This window comes from Chiroxiphia lanceolata, chromosome 5 (assembly GCF_009829145.1).
Source record: "Chiroxiphia lanceolata isolate bChiLan1 chromosome 5, bChiLan1.pri, whole genome shotgun sequence".
Classification (NCBI taxonomy): Eukaryota; Metazoa; Chordata; class Aves; order Passeriformes; family Pipridae; genus Chiroxiphia; species Chiroxiphia lanceolata.
The window spans coordinates 75,504,438-75,524,069 of NC_045641.1; the positions used below are offsets into that span (position 1 = coordinate 75,504,438).

The 19,632-nt window shown below is 45.1% G+C and overlaps 1 protein-coding gene and 1 long non-coding RNA gene across 6 annotated transcripts; one reads left to right on the top strand and one right to left on the bottom strand.

Annotated features, from left to right (window-relative positions):
• Positions 1-3,857: 3,857 nt before the first annotated feature.
• CDPF1 (cysteine rich DPF motif domain containing 1) lies at positions 3,858-18,839 on the bottom strand. 5 transcript variants are annotated; one of them, XM_032687187.1, is made up of 6 exons: positions 18,612-18,675; positions 16,335-16,597; positions 15,565-15,659; positions 11,282-11,405; positions 8,969-9,080; positions 3,858-4,727 (listed from the first exon to the last, which is right to left on the bottom strand). In XM_032687187.1, the coding sequence occupies exons 4-6, from the start codon at positions 11,392-11,394 to the stop codon at positions 4,578-4,580; spliced, it is 375 nt and encodes a 124-aa protein (XP_032543078.1). In that variant the 5' UTR covers positions 11,395-11,405; positions 15,565-15,659; positions 16,335-16,597; positions 18,612-18,675; the 3' UTR covers positions 3,858-4,577. The 5 variants fall into 5 exon arrangements, with proteins under 5 accessions (XP_032543078.1, XP_032543077.1, XP_032543076.1 ...); XM_032687186.1 differs by lacking the exons at positions 16,335-16,597; positions 18,612-18,675 and adding an exon at positions 18,764-18,839; XM_032687185.1 differs by lacking the exon at positions 16,335-16,597 and having other exon boundaries at positions 18,612-18,679.
• On the top strand, positions 12,538-14,123 carry LOC116786542. The gene is made up of 3 exons (XR_004356990.1): positions 12,538-12,664; positions 13,254-13,305; positions 13,902-14,123. It is a non-coding gene; the product is annotated as an uncharacterized LOC116786542 (long non-coding RNA).
• Positions 18,840-19,632: the final 793 nt, after the last annotated feature.

The window sequence follows — 19,632 nt, forward strand, 5'->3', positions numbered from 1 at the left end:
TCACAAATGCATTTGCAGCTGTTGTGATACTGTTCAGTCACAAGGTCTTACAAATGATGGTCCTTCCCAGAAACCCCTCGGCCTTTAGGAAGTGTTGGATCTGGTGGAGCGTGGTATCTGGTGCTTGCTTATGTCTCAAGTGCTTTCCTGATAATCGGTTGCATATAATTTTTGTATCTAAGTTTATTCAGCTTTATTACCCTTCTTTTACCAGAGATTTAAATTATATGTGGGTTTGATCTCAGATTATTGACTTTGTTATGTGTTGTGGGATTTTTTTAATTTAATGTAATACCATTTCTTCATGTTTCAGTTTGTAAAATACAAGAATATAATTGCAAGGTATAAACTTTGACTAAATTAATTACGGAGGTGTTTAAAGAAAAATTTGTAAATTATTTAATTTAAATATTTGTTACATACTTTATCTTGTGAAGCCTTTTGTACAGTGAGGAAATATTTACTTCTATGGGCTAAGGATGAAGAGGCTGAAGTCAAAGACAAATTGCTATTTATTCCTGTCTGGTCTTTATTGCTGTATCGTTTGTGAAGAACCATCACAAATTCTGCAAGTTACCAGTGTTTGGTGTTGACAGTTGTAACAAAAATTTAAAATACATTTTCACATAGAACATAGACTTCCTTTTATTTGATTTTAATAAAAGCAAGTCTAGTTGAGGAAGAGCTGTAATCCCAAAATCGAGGTTTTTAACTTGAGTTCACCAATACAAAAGGTAGTTTGTAGAACTGAATTAATCTTTGCTTTGCAGCCTGGTAGCTCGTTTTCCTTTGAAGTCTGAAAAGAGCTAAAAAAAAGCTGCACTCAGTTGGTGTGCCAGTGCTGGTGTTTTCTGAGGAACTGACTCGTGGCTCACTGGCAGTGACAGTGTGCGCTCAGGATTATTCCCTGCCCCCTGCCCTGACGGTGAGCTGCAGCTTTGGTACATGCATTTTCAAACCTATGATTTGGCAGTGCAAAACACAATGCTGAAATGCCACTATTGGCTTTCCTATGGGAGCGTTCCTGTAGGATTTTAAATAGAACTGAATTCGGAGTCTGCTCGTGGGGATTCTGTGTCTTGTGACGCAGGTGTGTGCCAGTCTGTGCCTACAGCATGCTGCTGAGGAAATGAGATACAGGGACAAAGGTACCTTTCAAAGGTATCTACCTTTTATCTTGCTGTAATCCAAACACAGCAGTTACCACAAGCACAATCTGTTTCAAGTGCTCTAGCAATCGTTTGGACTTCCTGCCTTTTATTTGTAACAGAAAATTTGATTTCCTCAAATTGCTGCAACTTGACATATTCACCTGCTCAGTGTCACCGTAGAGGTGTGTTGTCTCCTGAGGCGTTTGTGTAACGTCTGTCAAAGCTCTCCTGGATTCCCAGTGCTCACCTCCCTCAGTCCCGCTGGCAGCGAGGAACAGCGTGTGACAGGTACTGATGGAGCCACTGCTGTACGCTGGGACACAGACCCGCTGTAACTGAGCCCACCCCAAGGAAGGGTGTTTCCTCCTTTCTTTTCTCCAGTGTACTTACAGAGGTTTTTTAATCTTTTTTCTGCTTCTGAAGCTGGGGTGGTTTTTTTCCTTGAGCTCCTTCACCGATTGTGTCAGTCAGTCTTGTCAGATTCCATTGCGAGGATGTTTCAATACAGAATTCCTACTGCAAGGACCTCAGTTCCAGATGAGCTGCCTCTGCCAGGGGATAGGCAGCATGCATGAAAGAGACTACTCTGATTACAGGCTGGACCTTAAGTAAGGACTGCAAGATCAAGCAAAAGGTACTTGAAGTTGTTTTTCAGTATTTTGGTATATTTTCTCAGGTTGGGTATGCAGGTACCATAATCCCTATTGTGGTAAGGACACCAGCCTTATGCTCAGTGCACGGAGTTTCATGGCATTCTTTACACTTGAAAGAAAAGAGATTGGCAGGGTGGAGAATCCTGACCCACGGACATGCTGGCAGCACACGAGCAGCGTGTTGCTGTTGTGTTGCCGTCGTGTTGCCGTCGTGTTGCCGTCGTGTTGCCGTCGTGTTGCCGTCGTGCAGCCTGGAGCACGGCGTCCTCAGCCCATCTGAGATGTGCTGCAGGGCTCCACACCCCGGGGGTGACTCACCCCCACACCACCCAGCGCTGTCCCCACACAGCACGTCCCCACGGGACACAGTGCCTTGGCCCCCAGGAGAGGAGCAGCATCCATGGCTTCGGTTGCCTCTGTGGCGATAGCCAATGTAATCAGCGTTCCAGCAGGATGTGTTTGCACAAGAACTCCCCCTCGGCAGCTGGACAAAGTTTGGCTTAGGAGCTTCTGGGGTGAGCTGCATCCTGTGTGGCTCCTGCTGTTTCCTACCTGCTCAGAATTTTCTTCAGGAATGCAACACCACAGCTTAATTACGTCACGATGTTAAGGCCCCCTCGCACATCTTAACTGGTCTTTTAGCTGGTATGACACAGAAAAAGCACAGTGTTGTAATGCTGCCAAACCCTAATCACTAGAGCTAATGAGTGTTTCATTAAATCAAAATAGCAATATTAAAGAGGAAAAAAAAACACCAACCAGCTCGCTGTTTCCAGTCACCTGTCTTTAGAGGTTTGGGTGCATTTAATTACAGTAAACACAGAACTTAGTAAGAGCAGACATTTCTTGCATGGAGTAGTCAAAGCTAATTCTCATGGAATGCTTGTTTCCCAGCAAAAAACACTAATTCAAGCCAAGTTCCCAAGTTTCTCTCTGTCAGAACAATGCAAATGACACTTCCAAGGACAAATGAAAGCTCTGGTCTCACAGGGATTTTTAGGAAAGAAAATGTATCTTGCACTTGTGAATGTAAAAGTTACATTTAGCTAAATACAATGACACTTCTCAAACCTTACCAGCCTACTGATCTAGGATGAAAAAACTTGAATTAAACATTTTTTTTCTTTTTTACATTCTGATTTTTTTTGTCTTCTTTAAAAATAAGAGGTTGAATTCACAGTGTTTGTATAGAGACTGGTAGGAACCTATGTGCTTTAAAAAAAGTAATCCTTTCAGACTGAATGTAAACAACCTTAATTTGAAATACGGTTTTGCCTTAATGGTTGTAAGGAAAATAAAGTATTTTTAAAAGTGAATTTAATGTTCTGTGCTAATCTTTTATTTCCAGGAAAGGAACCCACTGCAAAAAGGTATCTGAAATGTTGACTTCTAACATGGATCTTTTTTCTCCACAATTAGAGACATATATATATTTTATGTCTCAAAGCACTTAGAGCTTAAAAAGGCTACTAATAGGTCCATTATTGCTCCTCTAGTCACTGCAAGAAATTCCAGTCCTTAACAGAGGACACCAAAATACTAAATCCAGAAAAAAGAAAGATTTTAGGACACTCAAATGTCCTAATACCTAAAAATAACTCATTGAAATAATGATGACTTCTTTTAACAGAGACATGTTCATTCTACTAAAATGATCAGGTTTAGATTTTGTCCTATGACAAATTATATGTATGGATGAGTTGAAAAAAAGAAGAGATGTTAACCAATGCAGTAGCAGGTTCTGAACCAATGACCAACAAAAACTTGAGTAAAAAAGGTGATTTTGTGATTAGGGAGCTTTCTAAACATATCCTTAGGGTGTGTGACTGTGGTTTAACGTAAAAGCCACCTCAATCATCTTTTAAGACAGTCAAAACAGATAACTGAGAAGCTAACTTCTGAGCTAAAGAAACTGCTGTTTCTGTAACATCTTTTTACTCTTTTTTTAACTGAAACTGTTTCTGACATCCCTATTTTAGGTGCAGTTTAATTGCCCAGTTCAGAAAGAATTGAGTTTATTAATGGAACTCTTCTGTGTCCAGATTAACTGATGTGAAAGTGAAAAGGAAGCCACCTTTATTGTAAAGCATAAACTTGATGTGTTCAGGGTCCTCCCCAGTTGCTGTCCTGACACAGACCTGAAGGTTGAGTGACTGCAAGTGCAAGGGACTTGTAAGTATTTTTATTGGTATTTTATTACAGGAGCACCGACCTTCAGGAGTCTCAATGCTACGATAGTATCAAGATTATCATATTGAAAAATTCAGGTATTTCTATGGGTATCAGTGACATTTTCTCATAAGAGTTTTATTTTAGACTTAAAGCTCTAAATTCCCTGCCTACTGTAACCTTAACCAGCACAGCACTGCCAGATAACAACTGCTGTGTAGTGACTTTCTTGGATGTATCCTGAATTAAGCCAGTTAAATGTCTCAGATTTTCATAGCACTGTAGGAGTGTCAAGAACAACACAAAGCATCAAAGTAGCAAATGTGTAGAACTGGACCTGGTTCCTCTGCTGTTTGGTTTTTCACTCCAAGCACTTTCCATGGTGACAGCAGGCTCGTCTGCCTTCCCTCCCGGCTCCTCCCCCCCGGAGCCGTTCGCTGGCCCTGCGGCTGCTGCGCGGTGATGCTGGAACCCAGGGGAAGGAAATGTGGCACTCTGTTCAGTAGTAGTGAGCTGATGAAGGTCACTTCTTTAAAAGGAGCAATATGATAGTCTCTGAACAGAGAGGAGAAACCCCAGCCAAAGAACTGTCACTCTTGGTCCTTCAGGATTTATGTTTGGTATGTGTTTTTTTGGAGGATTTCTGCTGGGGCTTCCTTTTATCCATGTCTTCTTGTATTTCCAAAGGAAAGGCCTTTATGTTTTCCTTCACACAGGGGAGACAGAACCTTTTGGAGTAGAACAGACTACATTCCTGTAAAAAAACCCCACACCATTATTAGCAGGATACACAAAATAGAAATGCTTAAGTTCTAGTCTCATTAAACTACATTTATATTTAGAATTCTTCTAAAATTAATTCTTCTTCTAGGCTGGAATATTTCAGCAATTTTTCTTAATAATTCTAAGATCTGGTTAGAGCTAACTGGGTGAAAAATAAAACCTGGGCCTGAAATAAGCACTAACCAAATCAACAGTCCCACTGCTCCTATTAAAGTGACCTTTACCAGCTCCCTGTGCAGGGAACAGCAACACATCTCCTTCGGCTGCCTTGTCCTTCCAGCATCATCCATGCATTTCCTGGCCTGAGGACTGAATTCCAAATAGGATTTCTTGGGTAAGCTGGTGCTGCTGTTGCTGATAGATTACTCTTGGAGAGTTAGGCATGAATAAAGATGTAATGGATTCCATTATATTTTGGTTTTACCAAAACAGCAAAGTTTTCCTCTAAAGCTAAATCTTGGCTTATGAAGATTTCTCCCTTCTGGGAGGGTCTTCCAAATTCCTGCACTGGTATGTGAAACTTGCAGTCTCAGCACTCTCTTCCTCACCACTCTCCACAAAAATGGCCTGGAGGCCATCACAAGTACCAAGTAGGTACGCAGGGGGCTGTGGGCTCTCACAGACCTTAGCTGCCACTTCTCCATAACTCCCCAAAAACTACTCTTCCTTCTAAATCCGTGCGCCTGAACTGGCCTAGGAGAACACTAAACAGTATCACTATTATATCAATGTCACAGAGGTGTCCAATACCCAGAATAGCTACATGAATTCCACTCAGCTGAGACAACTCAAATGAGATTTCATCCATTACCCACCTTTACCCTCAGTGAATGTACTCACTGGTTAAAACCTCTTCTCTGAACTCTTGATGGCAAAGTATAACAGCTGCTGTGCACATAGGAGGTATTTTCACTGACCTTGGAATGACACTACGACCAGACAGGCTCCGTTCACAGCTGGTTTGGTTGTCAGCAAGTGCTACAGACCCAGTATTTATTTTTCACCCAGGAGCTGTCACCAGATGTTAGTTACTGAATGGGGAGAAGCAAAACCTATGGAATATTTTAATCTATGTGCAGCATAGAGTTTGAACAACTAGAAGAGAAGCTTATTAATGTATTATTCCTTTGCCCTGCAGCGAGACTGACGTCCATGGTTCTCCTGACGTGCTGATCACCAAATTCCAAATAGGATTTCATGGGTAAGCTGGAGCTGGTGTTACTGATGGATTATTCTTGGGGATTTAAGCATGAATAAAGACATCATTTTAGATAGATCTGGACATCTTTTGGGGAGAAATGGATTCCCTGGGTCTTACCTAAATAGCAAAGTTTTTCCCTTGCCATGGTCATTTGTAGCTGGCTTTCTTCTGGGAGCTTGGCTTGGCTATTCCTGTGTTTCTGTCCTTGCTTTTGTTTCCTATGTCGCTATCTGGACTTTAGCAGCAGATTCGGCTGGTAATTATATCAAAATCACAATCAGCCTGCTTCCACGTGACTTGGAAGCTTGAGGAACAACTTCTTTCATCTGTTGTCCTTTTCTGCACTGATGCAAGGCCCCTTCATATGCAGGAACTAGTGTGAGGCCTTCGTCTCTGAAAAGCCCTGAAACTGGATTTCAGTTGCACAACCTCCAGAGCCTATTGGTTTTTGTCTTTTGGTATCCTTAATACGTTAAGCTGCCAGTTGAAAAGGGAGATTAGGTTTGAGTTGGTCCTGCTATTGTTGTCTGTGTTGCAGCCCCCCTGCCCCCGGGTAAGCTCAAGGCTCCCAGTGGTGGCCCCTGGGCCATGGCAGAGAGGGGAGAGGCTGTTCCCCCATCCTGCAGGTGGGATCTCCAAAGTTAAGATGCAGCTCCTCGCAGGAACCACAGGGGCTCAACTTGCATTCTTTTGGCTGAAATGAATTGCTAGCTGGTGCTGATTTTGGCTGATGGGACGTAGGCACATTTTGACTATGAACCACTGCACACCTGAGTGCTGGGTCCACGTACCCTTAGTCCTCCTCTCTCAGTCCTAACTCTTCTTTTAATGCCCTATGAATTAAACTTACTACGTAGAGTCAAGCCCTTGTTTTATACCATTATCCTGATACAGTTCTGTGTTTAATTGGATGATTCTTTAATATGTTCTCCTCTTTCCATGACCAAGGCAGGAGGGAGCCATTGAAATTTCAAACTTAATAGTCCAATTCAGGCGAAACTGAGGTGCCAAAGCATGCTGCCGGAGTTTATTTCTGTTTTGACATGAATCATGTCTGAAAGTAATGTATACAGGGATGGTATCTTTACCACACTATGTAAAGGAATGGTTCTGCCTGTCCGTGTCCAGGACTGACCCTGCATGACTGGAAGCTGAGTGGAAAGTAGCTGTAGTATTACATTTATCACTTAATACCTACACTCATGACCAAGGTCAGTGGTTAGTCACCTTCTGCTGAGGTGAGCAATAAGGGATGAAACTTGCTCCCCTTCTTCCTTTCTTCCCTCAAAACCATCTCTTTTCCTACCTTTAGTAAGCACTGCAATAAAACAGAAATAACTGTTTTAAATTACTAACATGGTCAGATTATATAATTTTGTTTCCCCTTTTCTGAAAGGGAAATAGGAAGAAGGGCGCTCAACCTGCCCAAGGACTTTCAAAAGCTTTTTTATTCTCTTCCTTTTTGTGGGGTTTTGACGGGTTTTAAGACATTACAGATAGCCATTAGAATTATTCCCAGTCAGACCAGAACTAATGGCACTTACCAATGCACTGTGATAAAAGATTGGTTGGTTGAGCAGGGTGATACATGCTGCAAGATGACTGGAGTAAATTAACTGAGTGAAACTTCAGAGGATATCTGAAGATGTGAGTTTATGAGCACTATATAGAACAGTTGCTAAGCTGTGACTTTTATTGGCACAGCAACTGTAAGGAAATACACTTCTGCTAGCATGGGCTGTCTCATGAAAAGCCTAAAATCTGATCTGTATCTGAGCCTCCTTAGATACAAAAGCTAGAATATACATCCAGTCCCTTTGCCAAATCTAAGGTCACAAAAGTCTTTATTTTGTCACATGTTAGCCTAGCACTGTTTTGAATTTCCATAAAATTGAAAGCAACCTGTCACTAAAACCTTTCCAACTGGTCCAGCTTCTTTGCCAAAGAGGTCCAAGAAAGCATGATTTTCTTCAGCTTCAATTCTTATGTTGTAACGTTGTAGAAACACTCAGCCCAGGGCTGAGTTGATCTACTTGGGTCAAGCATAAGCAGGAACCAAAACCAATCCACAGAGACATTATCCTAACTTTGTCTCTCTCTATTGCCTTGGATAAGTTTTTAACTTCTCTGGACTTCTGATTTTCCCCTACATGAAAGAGGAATAGAATGTGTTTACTTACTTTGTGGTGTGGGTGTTTCAAGCACTAATTATCATTTCTGCAGATCTCCTTCTATGTTACCTAAGCAGTATTGCTAAATACATTTTGAAACCATAGTCATATGTGTGATTCACTATCTGGCCTGGCCAGTTGGGTAAGAAATTTATTCTCAATTATTTACAATCAAGGTTTTACATGCAGTGATACCATCAAGGGAATCTTGAAAACTCAGATAACAAGCAGTAAATGATTGACATATTTCCCCAATAGGCAAAATAAGCAGGACTGTTAAAAAGATTGGAAGAGGCTTCCATTTGGCTCACTGCAAGTGTCTTCTATGCATTGCCATGGCCTGGGTTAACTGAAACCAAGACAAGAAAAAGACCCTCCTACATTCACAAAAGCACACTGTGCAAAGATCCTGAGAGGCTGAAATGCTGTATTTCTTACAGATTGAACTGCCACACTTGGAAATATCTGTTGAATCCTTCATAAATTCAAGACATTTCATTTGGGAATGAAAATAGCTAAATGTGCTCAGGTTTGTCCAAAATGTGTCTGTGTTGCCTCTGCTGTTAAAAAGGAAGGCTAAACCTGACATTTTAAGGTTGCCTACCAGCTGCTACTCTAATTCAGTTCTTCTTCAGAGAGTGGGCATGGCACGGCACGGGCAGAATCCACAAGAATATACAATTATGTACAATTAACATACATGCAGTGGGAGGACAAGGGGGAATGGCTTGCCTTAAAAGTAGGCTGTTTGGGTTTTTGCTGATTGATCTTTCTCTAACAGGTCACTGGGACTGAAACAAAAAGAAAAGATTGAAGCAACTTGTTTTGCTTGTTACTTACTGTACCAACACACACTGATCTGCTACACAAACTGCAATGAGAGCCAAGGATGAGGAATTTGTCCTTGTCAGGGGTGAAAGGATCCTTCATGACATAGGCTTCTTCCAAAAGCCTGTAAAAGAACAATTTCAAGCTTTTGAGGGTAGATTTCACAGGAGGGGACAGTTAAGAGGGGGAAATTGTGGAGGCTGAAAAGTTACCAGCCCTTTGTACTTGATTTGCTCAGCCTGCTGTTGTACTTGAGGCAGTGGAGCAGCTCTACAGCTCCTTTTCTCTTCAATGCTGCAGCTGCCTTCAGTCCTATACTGCACTTTCTGTCTTCCAAAATTAGGGCAATTGGTGAGCCTCTCAATGTCACCTTACTAAGTTTTTCTGAATGCTCTACCTTAAAGTAATTGTTTCTCTTCCTTTTTATGGCAGGCACTCCTGTGCATGGCCAACTCCAGTACTTTGTCCAGTTACCGTTTCAGCTGCACAGCTTCCATGAGAGGTTCTCTTCCCAAGCTGCATGCACGTGAGTACGAAACACAAAGGTTTTACTGCTCTTAGGTATGGCACTGCTGTAAAGGTAAGGTTCCCACCTCCTGAAAGCAGGAGCTACTGCCAGAGAGCCTTGCAATCACCTGCAGTGTGCTTACTTTATGTCACAGACTGTACTGGTTGCCCCAGGGTATTAAGGGAGTGCATTTATTAATGATTTGGCAACCTGCTTGGGAAACACTACGGCCTTACTCTTCCTGGGAGCTCCAGGCAAAATATTACAGAAGTCAGTTGGGTGTCTGTCTGCACAGGGCACCCAGCAAGGCCGGCTTACTCTTGGGCTTAAGTCAAACTTGGATTCTGGTAGTGATATGGATAAAAGGTATCCTGTTAACTCGTACTACCTTCTCCTGCCTATGCACACACACACACAGGTATGTGTGTGCCCACGAGCGTGTTCCTCTCTCCTTTTCCTGCCCACTCAAACAAAAAAGGGTATGGCCAGAGCCTTCCACTATTGGGAAAGATCAGGCATCTTAACACAGCAGATCACTTTGTCAGCAAGTCTCCTGGGACACAAAGACTGGATTACGTGTGCAAAGCTCCCCTTGCAAGGTTCACAGCCCTAACGTAGCCCTCACCATGCAGAGCCCTGGCCACTGCACAAGCCCTCCCATCCAGCACAGGTTTCCTGCAGCACTGCTTTTGGGATGTGTGAGTAAGCCAGGAAGCCAGCCAAGAGAGATAGGGTGTGAAGCTGTTTCTTATAAGCCTGTAGAGAAGTGATATGCTTCAGCATTATTCTTTTGATTTTGGCATCTGAGCAACCCAAATAAAGCTGAGATGTTAATGCTGAGCTTGGATAACCTAAAGTTAAGATTCACATTCAGCTTCAACTCAGACTCTTTAGGAATGGACCTGATCAAAGGTGAGCCATTGCTCTGCTGAGTAGAGGAGGAAAAAACCAGCAGCACTGTGGGATTTGAAATCATAAAAATACAGCTGCCCAAGGAAAACAGCCCAAGCAGGTCATCAACAGCTGATTCCATTCTGTAATACACTGAGTGGTTTTATTGGGGTGAAATGCTGAGTACATGCCTGACTTGCAGTCCCAGTGAGCTCCTGACCATGTTTACCTGACGGGTTCATTGACCAAGATGGCCTCCACCAAGTACTCATGCATTTAAAGCAAAGTGCTTTATTTTATGGGGACTTTAATGTCTGCAGACCCAGTTATAACTGCATAGTTTCTAGTTAAGCTAACCCTACTTAGCAGAGGTGGAAAAGGCTTCAGTCCCTGAAAATGTAAATACATACTATATATCCACAGATTTTAATGCCATACAATGTGACAAGGGATTGTCTAACTCATGCAAAAAAGCACTGCTGTTCGAACTCCAGGTTGTGTCAAATGGCTCTTAAAAAGTGTTTTTAGCATACATATTTCATTCATGCTGTGTGTATGTATTGCCCAGCTGAGGGAGGCTATTGTGACGAAAGGGCTATTCCCAGAAGTACTAGGCTGGCAGTCAACAGTATTACAGAAAGTACTGGTGTAGGTGGATAGCAGAGTGGTCAGTGGGGCCAGGAAATAGGTGAAATACAAATCTTTGCATGGCATCGAAGCAAGACGGGAAAGCTGATTTTTGCCTTTGCTATTAACGCTGACAATTTTTAACATTCCTTCCCTTTGGAAAAAGATCATCACTTTAAGTCTCATGTTCAGGGGCAATATGGCACGTTGTTGGGCTCATGCAGTGCACACTGTTGCACAGTACAAGGACTCTAATGCTGGCAGCAGCAATGAGGTCTGTGTCCCCAGAGTGCACTTACACGACAGAGCGTGAGTTTGGCGGCCTCGGCCCGTAGTACGTGTAGGGAGCTGTTAACCCACAGAGCTGACACTCGAACTCTCCTGTAGGCTGAGCTTCTTTAGGAGCATCCATCTTTAAGCCACCTACAAGAAACACAAAAAACCTTTTAGCTGGCAGCATGCCTGTAAGGAGATTAAAATGACCTGAGACATCTGGCTGTGCAAACTAAAATCCAGTTAAAAACTGATTATTGCAAACCTCGATTAGAAAGTCTTTTCTCCCAAATCAAGCTGGTTTCCCACATCCCAGTTAAATTTTCAAATTCGCTAGACAGGTCTATAAATTGCAGCCTGGGAGCGTAAATATAAGGTTCACCTATTAACTTGGAACTTGATTTATGAAAGAATTTAGGTGGCAAAGCACAAGGCTTTGATCTGGAATGAGATCTATACTCCCTAAGTGCTTCTCAGCACACGACTCCCCGTCTGCTGCTGTGCAGAATCCCAATCCAGCTCTGCAATGCCTGTCTCCTCCCTCAAACTGCAGACTGGGAGCCATGAAAGGGTTTGGGACCGTGCTCAAGAGGCAGGTACCAGAAAGGCAGGGGTTGCAATGATTTACTGTGTGTTTTTCTTTGCTTCTGGTTCACCTTCAAATAGAGTTTTGGAAGCTTACCCCTGGCTCCCTGTTCTTGTCTGGCTTCCCATGGAAATGAAGCACCTAGATAGAGTGTTGGCCCACTCAAGCCACACAGGACAGAGGAGCAGGTTCCTTTCAAAAGCTTTAGGTCCTCTAATTTTTATGAAAATAGGCAGAAGGGGAAGACTCTGCTTTATCCTTATGAAGGATGCCCCCATATTTCTACAGAGAGTGATTGTGCACACAGGAAAGCTACAGTCCCTCCTTCTGGCAGACTGCAGGCCCGCCCTGCAGAGGCTATCAGTCCCCAGGTAGAAAACACAGCAATTCGTGCTTCATCAGCTTTGGTGCTTACAGATTACTTGTTTAAAATCGTGGCCATTGATTTACATTTGGGAGCTGACCCTTCACAAATAGCACTAATATCAGTTGAGTCACACCCTGAGCTTTTCCAAAAGCAGGGAGTGACGAGTAGGCTTTTAGGATCGATTTTGCTGTGTATACACAATGCTATCAAGCACAGCTAACCATGTGCCTGCCCAAAAATGACACCAATCCATGAATGAAGTGTGGTTGCTTGTTTGCAAAGCGGGTATCATCCCTCACCTGCACCACTTTCTTGTACAGACACACTCACCTTGCAATCATCAAGAAAACTACAGCTTTTAGCTAAAAGCCCTCACACTTTGCATGGCATACAGTGTTCTGCTGCCAACTCATCAGCTTTTCTAAGTGAAGTGGAGCTGCCCTCAAGCTGAAGAAGGTAAGCACTAGGAACTCACATTTGGGCAGTGTCTCAGCAGGCAGGTCGTGTGTGCTCACAGCTGAGCACATACACAGCCTGCCAAAGGACAGCAGCTCATTCCCACTCCCCCTTCCCTGCAGAGCTGATTCAATCCACTAAGGCCACGTCTCTGTGCTTTAGCTCAGCTCAGGGGTTTTCTTTAGGAACCAATTGCCTGACTGTCCCTCCTTATCACACTGGCTTTGCATCGCTGAGCAGTCTTAGAGCACACAAACCAGACAGTTTCAGACAAAATAAAACCAAAAGATGTGCTCCAGAAGCACACCTAACACACACCAACCTGAATGCCCAGCTGGTGGCCATGCAGTCTACAGACTGGAAACAGAGGTAAAACTGAAACATCCCAAAACACAGAGAGTGGGCAGCTGGTATACAACATCCAACACCTTGGTCCATGGTTTCAATCTTACTACATCACACTAGTGATTTCAACCTTGGTCTATGGTTTCAATCTTACTACATCACACTAGTTACTAACGTAATAACAAATAAAAAAATATATTTTTTTTCTTCTTTTAATGTCTTTTTTTCCCTTCTCTTTCTCTAGGGAACTAAATTGGCTTGCAGAGGAATCCAACAGCTGCCAACAGTAGCACAAGGTAAGAGGCAAAATTGCACCACCAGCAGAAAGGCAGGGCTCAGCTGAGGGACCTGTACATCCCCCCTTTGGTGACAGTAAGCTGCTATTTCTGCCCACCCAGCAGGGTGAAACTGAATCCTTGGAGACATATGCTGCTAAGGTGAATTAGGGGCAAGGTGAAGCAGAGTTGTGACTACTTGTCATCTAATGTTCCAGACGAGCAGGGAGACCCTCAGAGGTGACAGAGGCTTCACAACAGGCACCCAGTTCAGAAAGTCCTAGCCTTTTAAACCCTGAGATTTCATTTTGGAAATCATCTCCCTTACCCCATCATTCCTTTACCACCAGCCTTTCCACTGCCATTCCTGGCATTTCAGTAATGCAGAGAGTTCTTCAAAGGTAACACAAATGGGGCTGGACACTGGTTTGGTAAGTGAATCTGCCTTGTGAATACCTTAGGAAACGACATTTTTTCACAAGTGATATGACCCTTGAATATCACGTGTTTTCCCCACCTCACTGGGATGCATGAGGGAATTTAAAGTGCTTGCAGATTTTTCATTTAGTTATAAGGCATGCATATGCTACCTATTTCTCTCTGTATATTAAATTTAGATTCTTCAAACTATATACAAACTCAGCTTAGAAGCCTGCATTTCGGGATTACCAGGTAAGTCCCCCTGACATACCTAACTCTGCCTTTTCTGTAGGCAGTCAGTAGCAATACCAAGACACCCACCCATCTGAACTAGATTCAGATCAACACTTGTATGCAATTTTTTGTAATCAGTCTTTTTTAAAAAGGGGAAATCATGAACCCCACAGAAGTAGAGTATGGAAAGTCACTTGAATCAAATAGAGTAGAATATAATGGTGATCTTTTCTTTAAAATAATGCAAAATGCTAAGAACCACCACCACCACAACAACAACCAAAAAGTATTTATGGCAGTGAGGATCACAGACTTCGGAATGAATGTGTCCTGATCCCAAGTCAAAATAACAGCCCTGGGTTCAGAGCAGAAGTGCGTTAGATATAGAAACACCTGCTCTCTTATAGACCATTGGCATGTAGAACAGAATCTGTTCAATGACTACCACTGGGAAGGAATGATATCTATGTACAAACAGATTTTTGGCTATGCCAGTTGAAAAGCATATGATCCTGCCTGCAAGGCACAGATGAATTTATGATGCTTTCCAGTTTGTTCCCAGCTTACAAGTCACTGGTATCAGCTGTACCAAGTTTTATTTCACTGGGAACATCATTTGTCCTGAGAGCTCGTCTACACATGAGCACTTGGGAAAGTTAAGGTCACTAAAGGTATGAGGTTAATGAACATACAGATTTCAGAGCGAATGCTCCCACTCAGAAGTTAAGTTTGCTGTACAACAAAGTGAAGCCATTCTCCTTCTGAAGAAAGATATCTAATGGCAAGTGTATTAAGCTTTCAGTTTTTGCATGTGCTTCACCCCTTTAGTCTAACCCACCCAGCAGACAAGTCCCAAGGTGCACTCTTTCACAAAGGGTCACTTCCAAAAAGCTCATTTGCTTTATCTTAAAGAACCGTGTCTTTATGTCATAAACCCATAGTCAAGACAGGCGTTGGCTTATCACGACAGCAGTTCCTTGGTTTGGCCCTACACACCATCTTAGCAAGATGCCTGAGGTGACAACTGTCATGAGGGGTCTGCGTCCCCTCCAGGCACACGAAGCATGAATGAGCACTCGTTTCCCTCTAGCAAACCAAGCAGGATAAAGGATCTCTTGAGGAGAAAGTCTAGGGCACTAATCCCTTCATAACAAGGACAGGCGAATTCATGACCACAAGTGATCCAAATCATCACCAGTGCCAGCACTGGCTTCCTCTCTCTTCCTTGGAAATTCCTGAAGCAGGAATGTCGAAAGTCTAACCGGCTGACACGTGCTGAACAGGTCTTTTACATCATCTTGTTTAGAACTGAATCCTGCCCAATTTTTTCCACTTTGACTGGAAGCCACAAGGTACTTGAACACATCCTTGCTTTAAGCACATGCCCAGCTCTTCCAGAGAGCAGAGTTACCCACACGTGCTGGGTTATGGAGCAATCACTGAACCAGCAAGCAGAAACCTGCCAAGTCAAGCCCAGAATGCTGCAGGACATCTGTGAGTTGGCCCACATGTCATGGCAAGGGTGAAGCACACAGATTTCAGTGCCATAGTAAGGAAATGACTGCAGTGAAAGAAAGGCATGGGTTAGATAGTGCTCTGTTTCTCCATGCTGTCTGCAACTGATACCTGATATGGATGTGGGGAAATGGCTCTCAGTGCAGTTCTCTTGAGACTCCTGAAGACTTCAGAGCAGTTCTGCTTGGAGCACTCTGCTAAGAGGCCTGGAAGGCATGCCAGAAATAATAAATCACCATTAAATTGTCAGAGCCAGTGGCAAAGTAGTGGCACAGATAAGTAATCTGATTTTCATTGCTTCAAACCTCATCAGCACAAGTCTTTACAATGCATAAGTTAAGCCCCTCTCAAGGGGAGGAGACTCATGTATTTCTGAGTCACTGATAAACTAGAGAAACTACACAAGAAACAAAGTGCCTGTAAACAGAACCAGACTTTAATTTGAAAGGGTGTCAGATAAAACCAACATTGACACACCTTTAATCCTCTCCAATCAAATCCTTGTTTCTTTTACCTGCCAAGATTTTCCTGCAGTATCCACTGTTGATAACAATGACCTATTAAAATAATCACAGCTTGATTTTCTGCAGGAAGGAGTGCTCTCTAGCAGAAGGGCAGGAGCCACTGAGTTCATAGCCTGGTACATGCCAACATTTGGTGTGATGGAAATTTAAATACATCAGGAATGCACTTGCCTTCTTCAGAAAAACGATCTGTTGCCTAATTGCTCAGGTAGCAGATGAAACAGCAGAACCTTCTTACTTGCCAGTTAATCCCCAGGGGAACAACTCTCTCCATCCAGTTCCCTCATGCTACTGCCCTGAAGGCACGTTCAGGTCACCTGTTGGCTGCCTCCCTGCTCTTCCTTTGAGGTGACTTACCTTGGTTTCAGTGTAAATTAGCCCAGGAATGTAATGGCACCGAGCGTGGCCATTTGGAATTTTATCCTTATTCCCTCTCCCAAAGATTGAATTTAACCTTGACTTGTTGCAGCAACTTTTCCCTTTGGGCGGGGGGTTGTGCTGGTATTGCTGTGCTGTCTCAGCTCAGAAGGAACAGGCTGATCCCTGCAGGCTCCCCTCTAACTCTGGGTCACAGAGCAGGCCCCGAGCCTTGCTGTTCAACAACAGCCTCCGTGGCTTCTCTGTGGCAGCAGGACAAACATTCTAGCTGGTTGCAGGTGTGAAAGGGAGCATGTTTCTTCGACAGGTAGGGAATGGCTGAACAGGGTGTGCCAGAAGAAAGAGAGGAGTAACACAGACAAGCAGCTCTACAGGCTACAGCTCTAGGTAAGGCTTAAGAATACTGATGTTTGTGACAGTGTGTGCTACCTTTCTGCACGTGGCCCGAAGTGTGGTTGGTGAGTAATAACTTCACTAATGTTAGGAAAGTTATGACAAAACAAATGACCAGGTGGGGAAGAAGGTGTAGTGCAAAGTTACTATGGCCTGCAGTGAAAAGGAGATTTTAAAGGACGCAGTGGTTCAGGTGTTAGATGGGCAGTAAAATGCTGTGAAAATGCTTTCACCAGGCATTGAGAAAAGGAATATAATGAAACATCTGCTGATCCTTTCTCACTTTATCCTGGCCTGGAGCAAAGAACAAAGAAGCCAAACCATTGCAACCACAAAGGTAACTAATTCCTTTCTTAATCCAAATCTCAGGTGTGTGCTTATCTATTGGAAGTTTTGGGGCTCTTTACAGCTTTTTTTTTAATATATATTGATTTTTGTGCCAGCAAAAACAGATTTAGCAAACAGAGCAGTGCAAAGGCAATGCACAGGCTAGAGAGCTTGGCATCTCAACAAGCCTGTGGAGCACGTCTCCATTCCAAGTTACTTTAACAGCAGAATCCAAGTATTTTCATACAAGTATCATCAAACTAAAATCTTTGGTCTAAACAACACCAGATTGCTACATCTGCGTGGAATAAAACTTTTAGGGGATCCTTCATCAGGTTCTTGATGTAACCTTGTCATGTTTGTAGAGATCACAGACTCTGAGGCAAGTCACAAAGTAAGAGAACATATCATGTAATGCTCCCATTATAACAGCTACTTTGCCTGTCGTTTATGTGAGAAATTAAGGCAGGAGGGAAACATTTTTGGCATGGAATCCGGAAGCATCAAGGTCTTAAATTTTGTTTATATAAAACATACATTTCAATTGCAAGGATATAGTTATACATCCTTAGTAACTACTAGTACACAGATCCAACTCTGGCTCATAGGTGCCTAGAGTTGGAAGACAGCTTAAGAGATTATTTGGTCCATCACACCCAAGGCACAACTGGCTTTGTTCTGAAGGCATTTTGCAGTGTTTATAGAGACTCCTACCAACCCATGTGTCTTAGAGAGCAAATCTGGATGAAGTGTGAAAGGAAGCCACATGATTAACCTCTCTAAGCAGAGAGACCATTTCTAGCATCACTGAAATATGGAGGTATTTATTTGGGTTCTCAGAGCAGATTTAGAGGGAGGCGGTGGTACCTCACCTCTTATACATCTTGCAAACTTCCTACTCCCCCTCACTTTTCAGAGTGAGTACCTGATTGTTTCCATGGCTCTGTGGTCCTGTAAACCCAAAGCTGTGACCCCTCCACCACTTTGTTCAAGTGCAGCCTCATACTGGAATTGTCCACATATGGCAGGAAACAAGGGTTTCCTCTAAGTTCCCCAGGCTCCTTAAAGCTCCTTCTTTGTGGATCTCCAAGAGCTGTGTCCTCAAACAGCTCTGAGCTTCTCTGGAATCCTCTCACCAGCCCCTTTGAGGCTCTATCCTGTAGCTCGAACCTCAACTTGCGAAGCTCCTCAGAAAAAGCACTCTGTGGCCACTACACCCAATTAAACAAGCAATATACTTTATATCAAACCCCTCACCAAGAAAAAAAAGAAATCATATTCCAGCTTGGCCTCTGGCCCTGGAATCCCGAGTGTGTGTCCCGTTAAGCAGTGCCCTGGTCAGCAGGTGGTTCGCCCCCTCCCGGTTTCCGGTCTCCCTCCAGCCGCCAGTTTCTCACCCCCGATTCCCCCCGCCCAGTTCCCGGTTCCCTCCCTGGGTCCCCCTCCCTCCGCAGTTTCCTTTCCCCCCACCCCCGGCTCCCGTTCTCCGGTTCCCTCCTCGGCTCCCGGTTCCCAGTTTCTCCCGGGCTCCCTTACCGGTTCCCGTTTCCGGTTCCCGCAGCTCCCACTCCCCCCGCCGTTCCCGGTGTTCCCCCGGCTCCGGTTCCCCCCCGGTTCCCTTCCTCCCTGGCTCCCTCCCGGTTCCCGTTCCCCGTTCCTCCCGGCACGTGCCGGCGCGCGGCGCCCACCAAGTCCGTTCCGGGTTCGCGCGCGGCCGCCGCGGCTCCGGCCCCGGGCGGGCGGCAGAGGGCGCTGGGGGAACCGTGCGGGGCGGAACTATGTGCGGGGGGGAACTGTGCGGGGACGGGACTGTGTGCGGGGGGGACTGTGCGGGGGGGGACGGGACTGTGTGCGGGGGGGGGGACTGTGTGCGGGGGGACGGGACTGTGTGCGGGGGGGAACTGTGCGGGGGGGCACTGTGTGCGGGGGGACGGGACTGTGTGCGGGGGGACGGGACTGTGTGCGGGGGGGGACTGTGTGCGGGGGGGGACTGTGTGCGGGGGGACGGGACTGTGTGCGGGGGGGAACTGTGCGGGGGGGCACTGTGTGCGGGGGGGGACTGTGTGCGGGGGGGGGGACTGTGTGCGGGGACGGGACTGTGCGGGGGGGGACGGGACTGTGTGCGGGGGGGGGACTGTGTGCGGGGGGGAACTGTGCGGGGGGGCACTGTGTGCGGGGGGGGACTGTGTGCGGGGGGACGGGACTGTGTGCGGGGGGGCACTGTGTGCGGGGGGGGACTGTGTGCGGGGGGCACTGTGTGCGGGGGGGGACTGTGTGCGGGGGGCACTGTGTGCGGGGGGACGGGACTGTGTGCGGGGGGGGAACTGTGCGGGGGGGCACTGTGTGCGGGGGGGGAACTGTGTGCGGGGGGACGGGACTGTGTGCGGGGGGGAACTGTGCGGGGGGGCACTGTGTGCGGGGGGGGAACTGTGTGCGGGGACGGGACTGTGTGCGGGGGGACGGGACTGTGTGCGGGGGGACGGGACTGTGTGCGGGGGGGGAACTGTGCGGGGGGGCACTGTGTGCGGGGGGGGAACTGTGTGCGGGGACGGGACTG

Bases quoted from the DNA above. Each gene is read 5' to 3' on its own strand.
- CDPF1 (XM_032687186.1), bottom strand. From the start codon at position 11,394: ATGGATGCTCCTAAAGAAGCTCAGCCTACAGGAGAGTTCGAGTGTCAG. The intron at 9,081-11,281 runs GTAAGTGCACTC...GTTCTTTTACAG, and splicing joins CCAAACTCACGCTCTGTCGT to GCTTTTGGAAGAAGCCTATG. The intron at 4,728-8,968 runs GTAAGTAACAAG...GTTTTTTTACAG, and splicing joins GATCAGTGTGTGTTGGTACA to GAATGTAGTCTGTTCTACTC.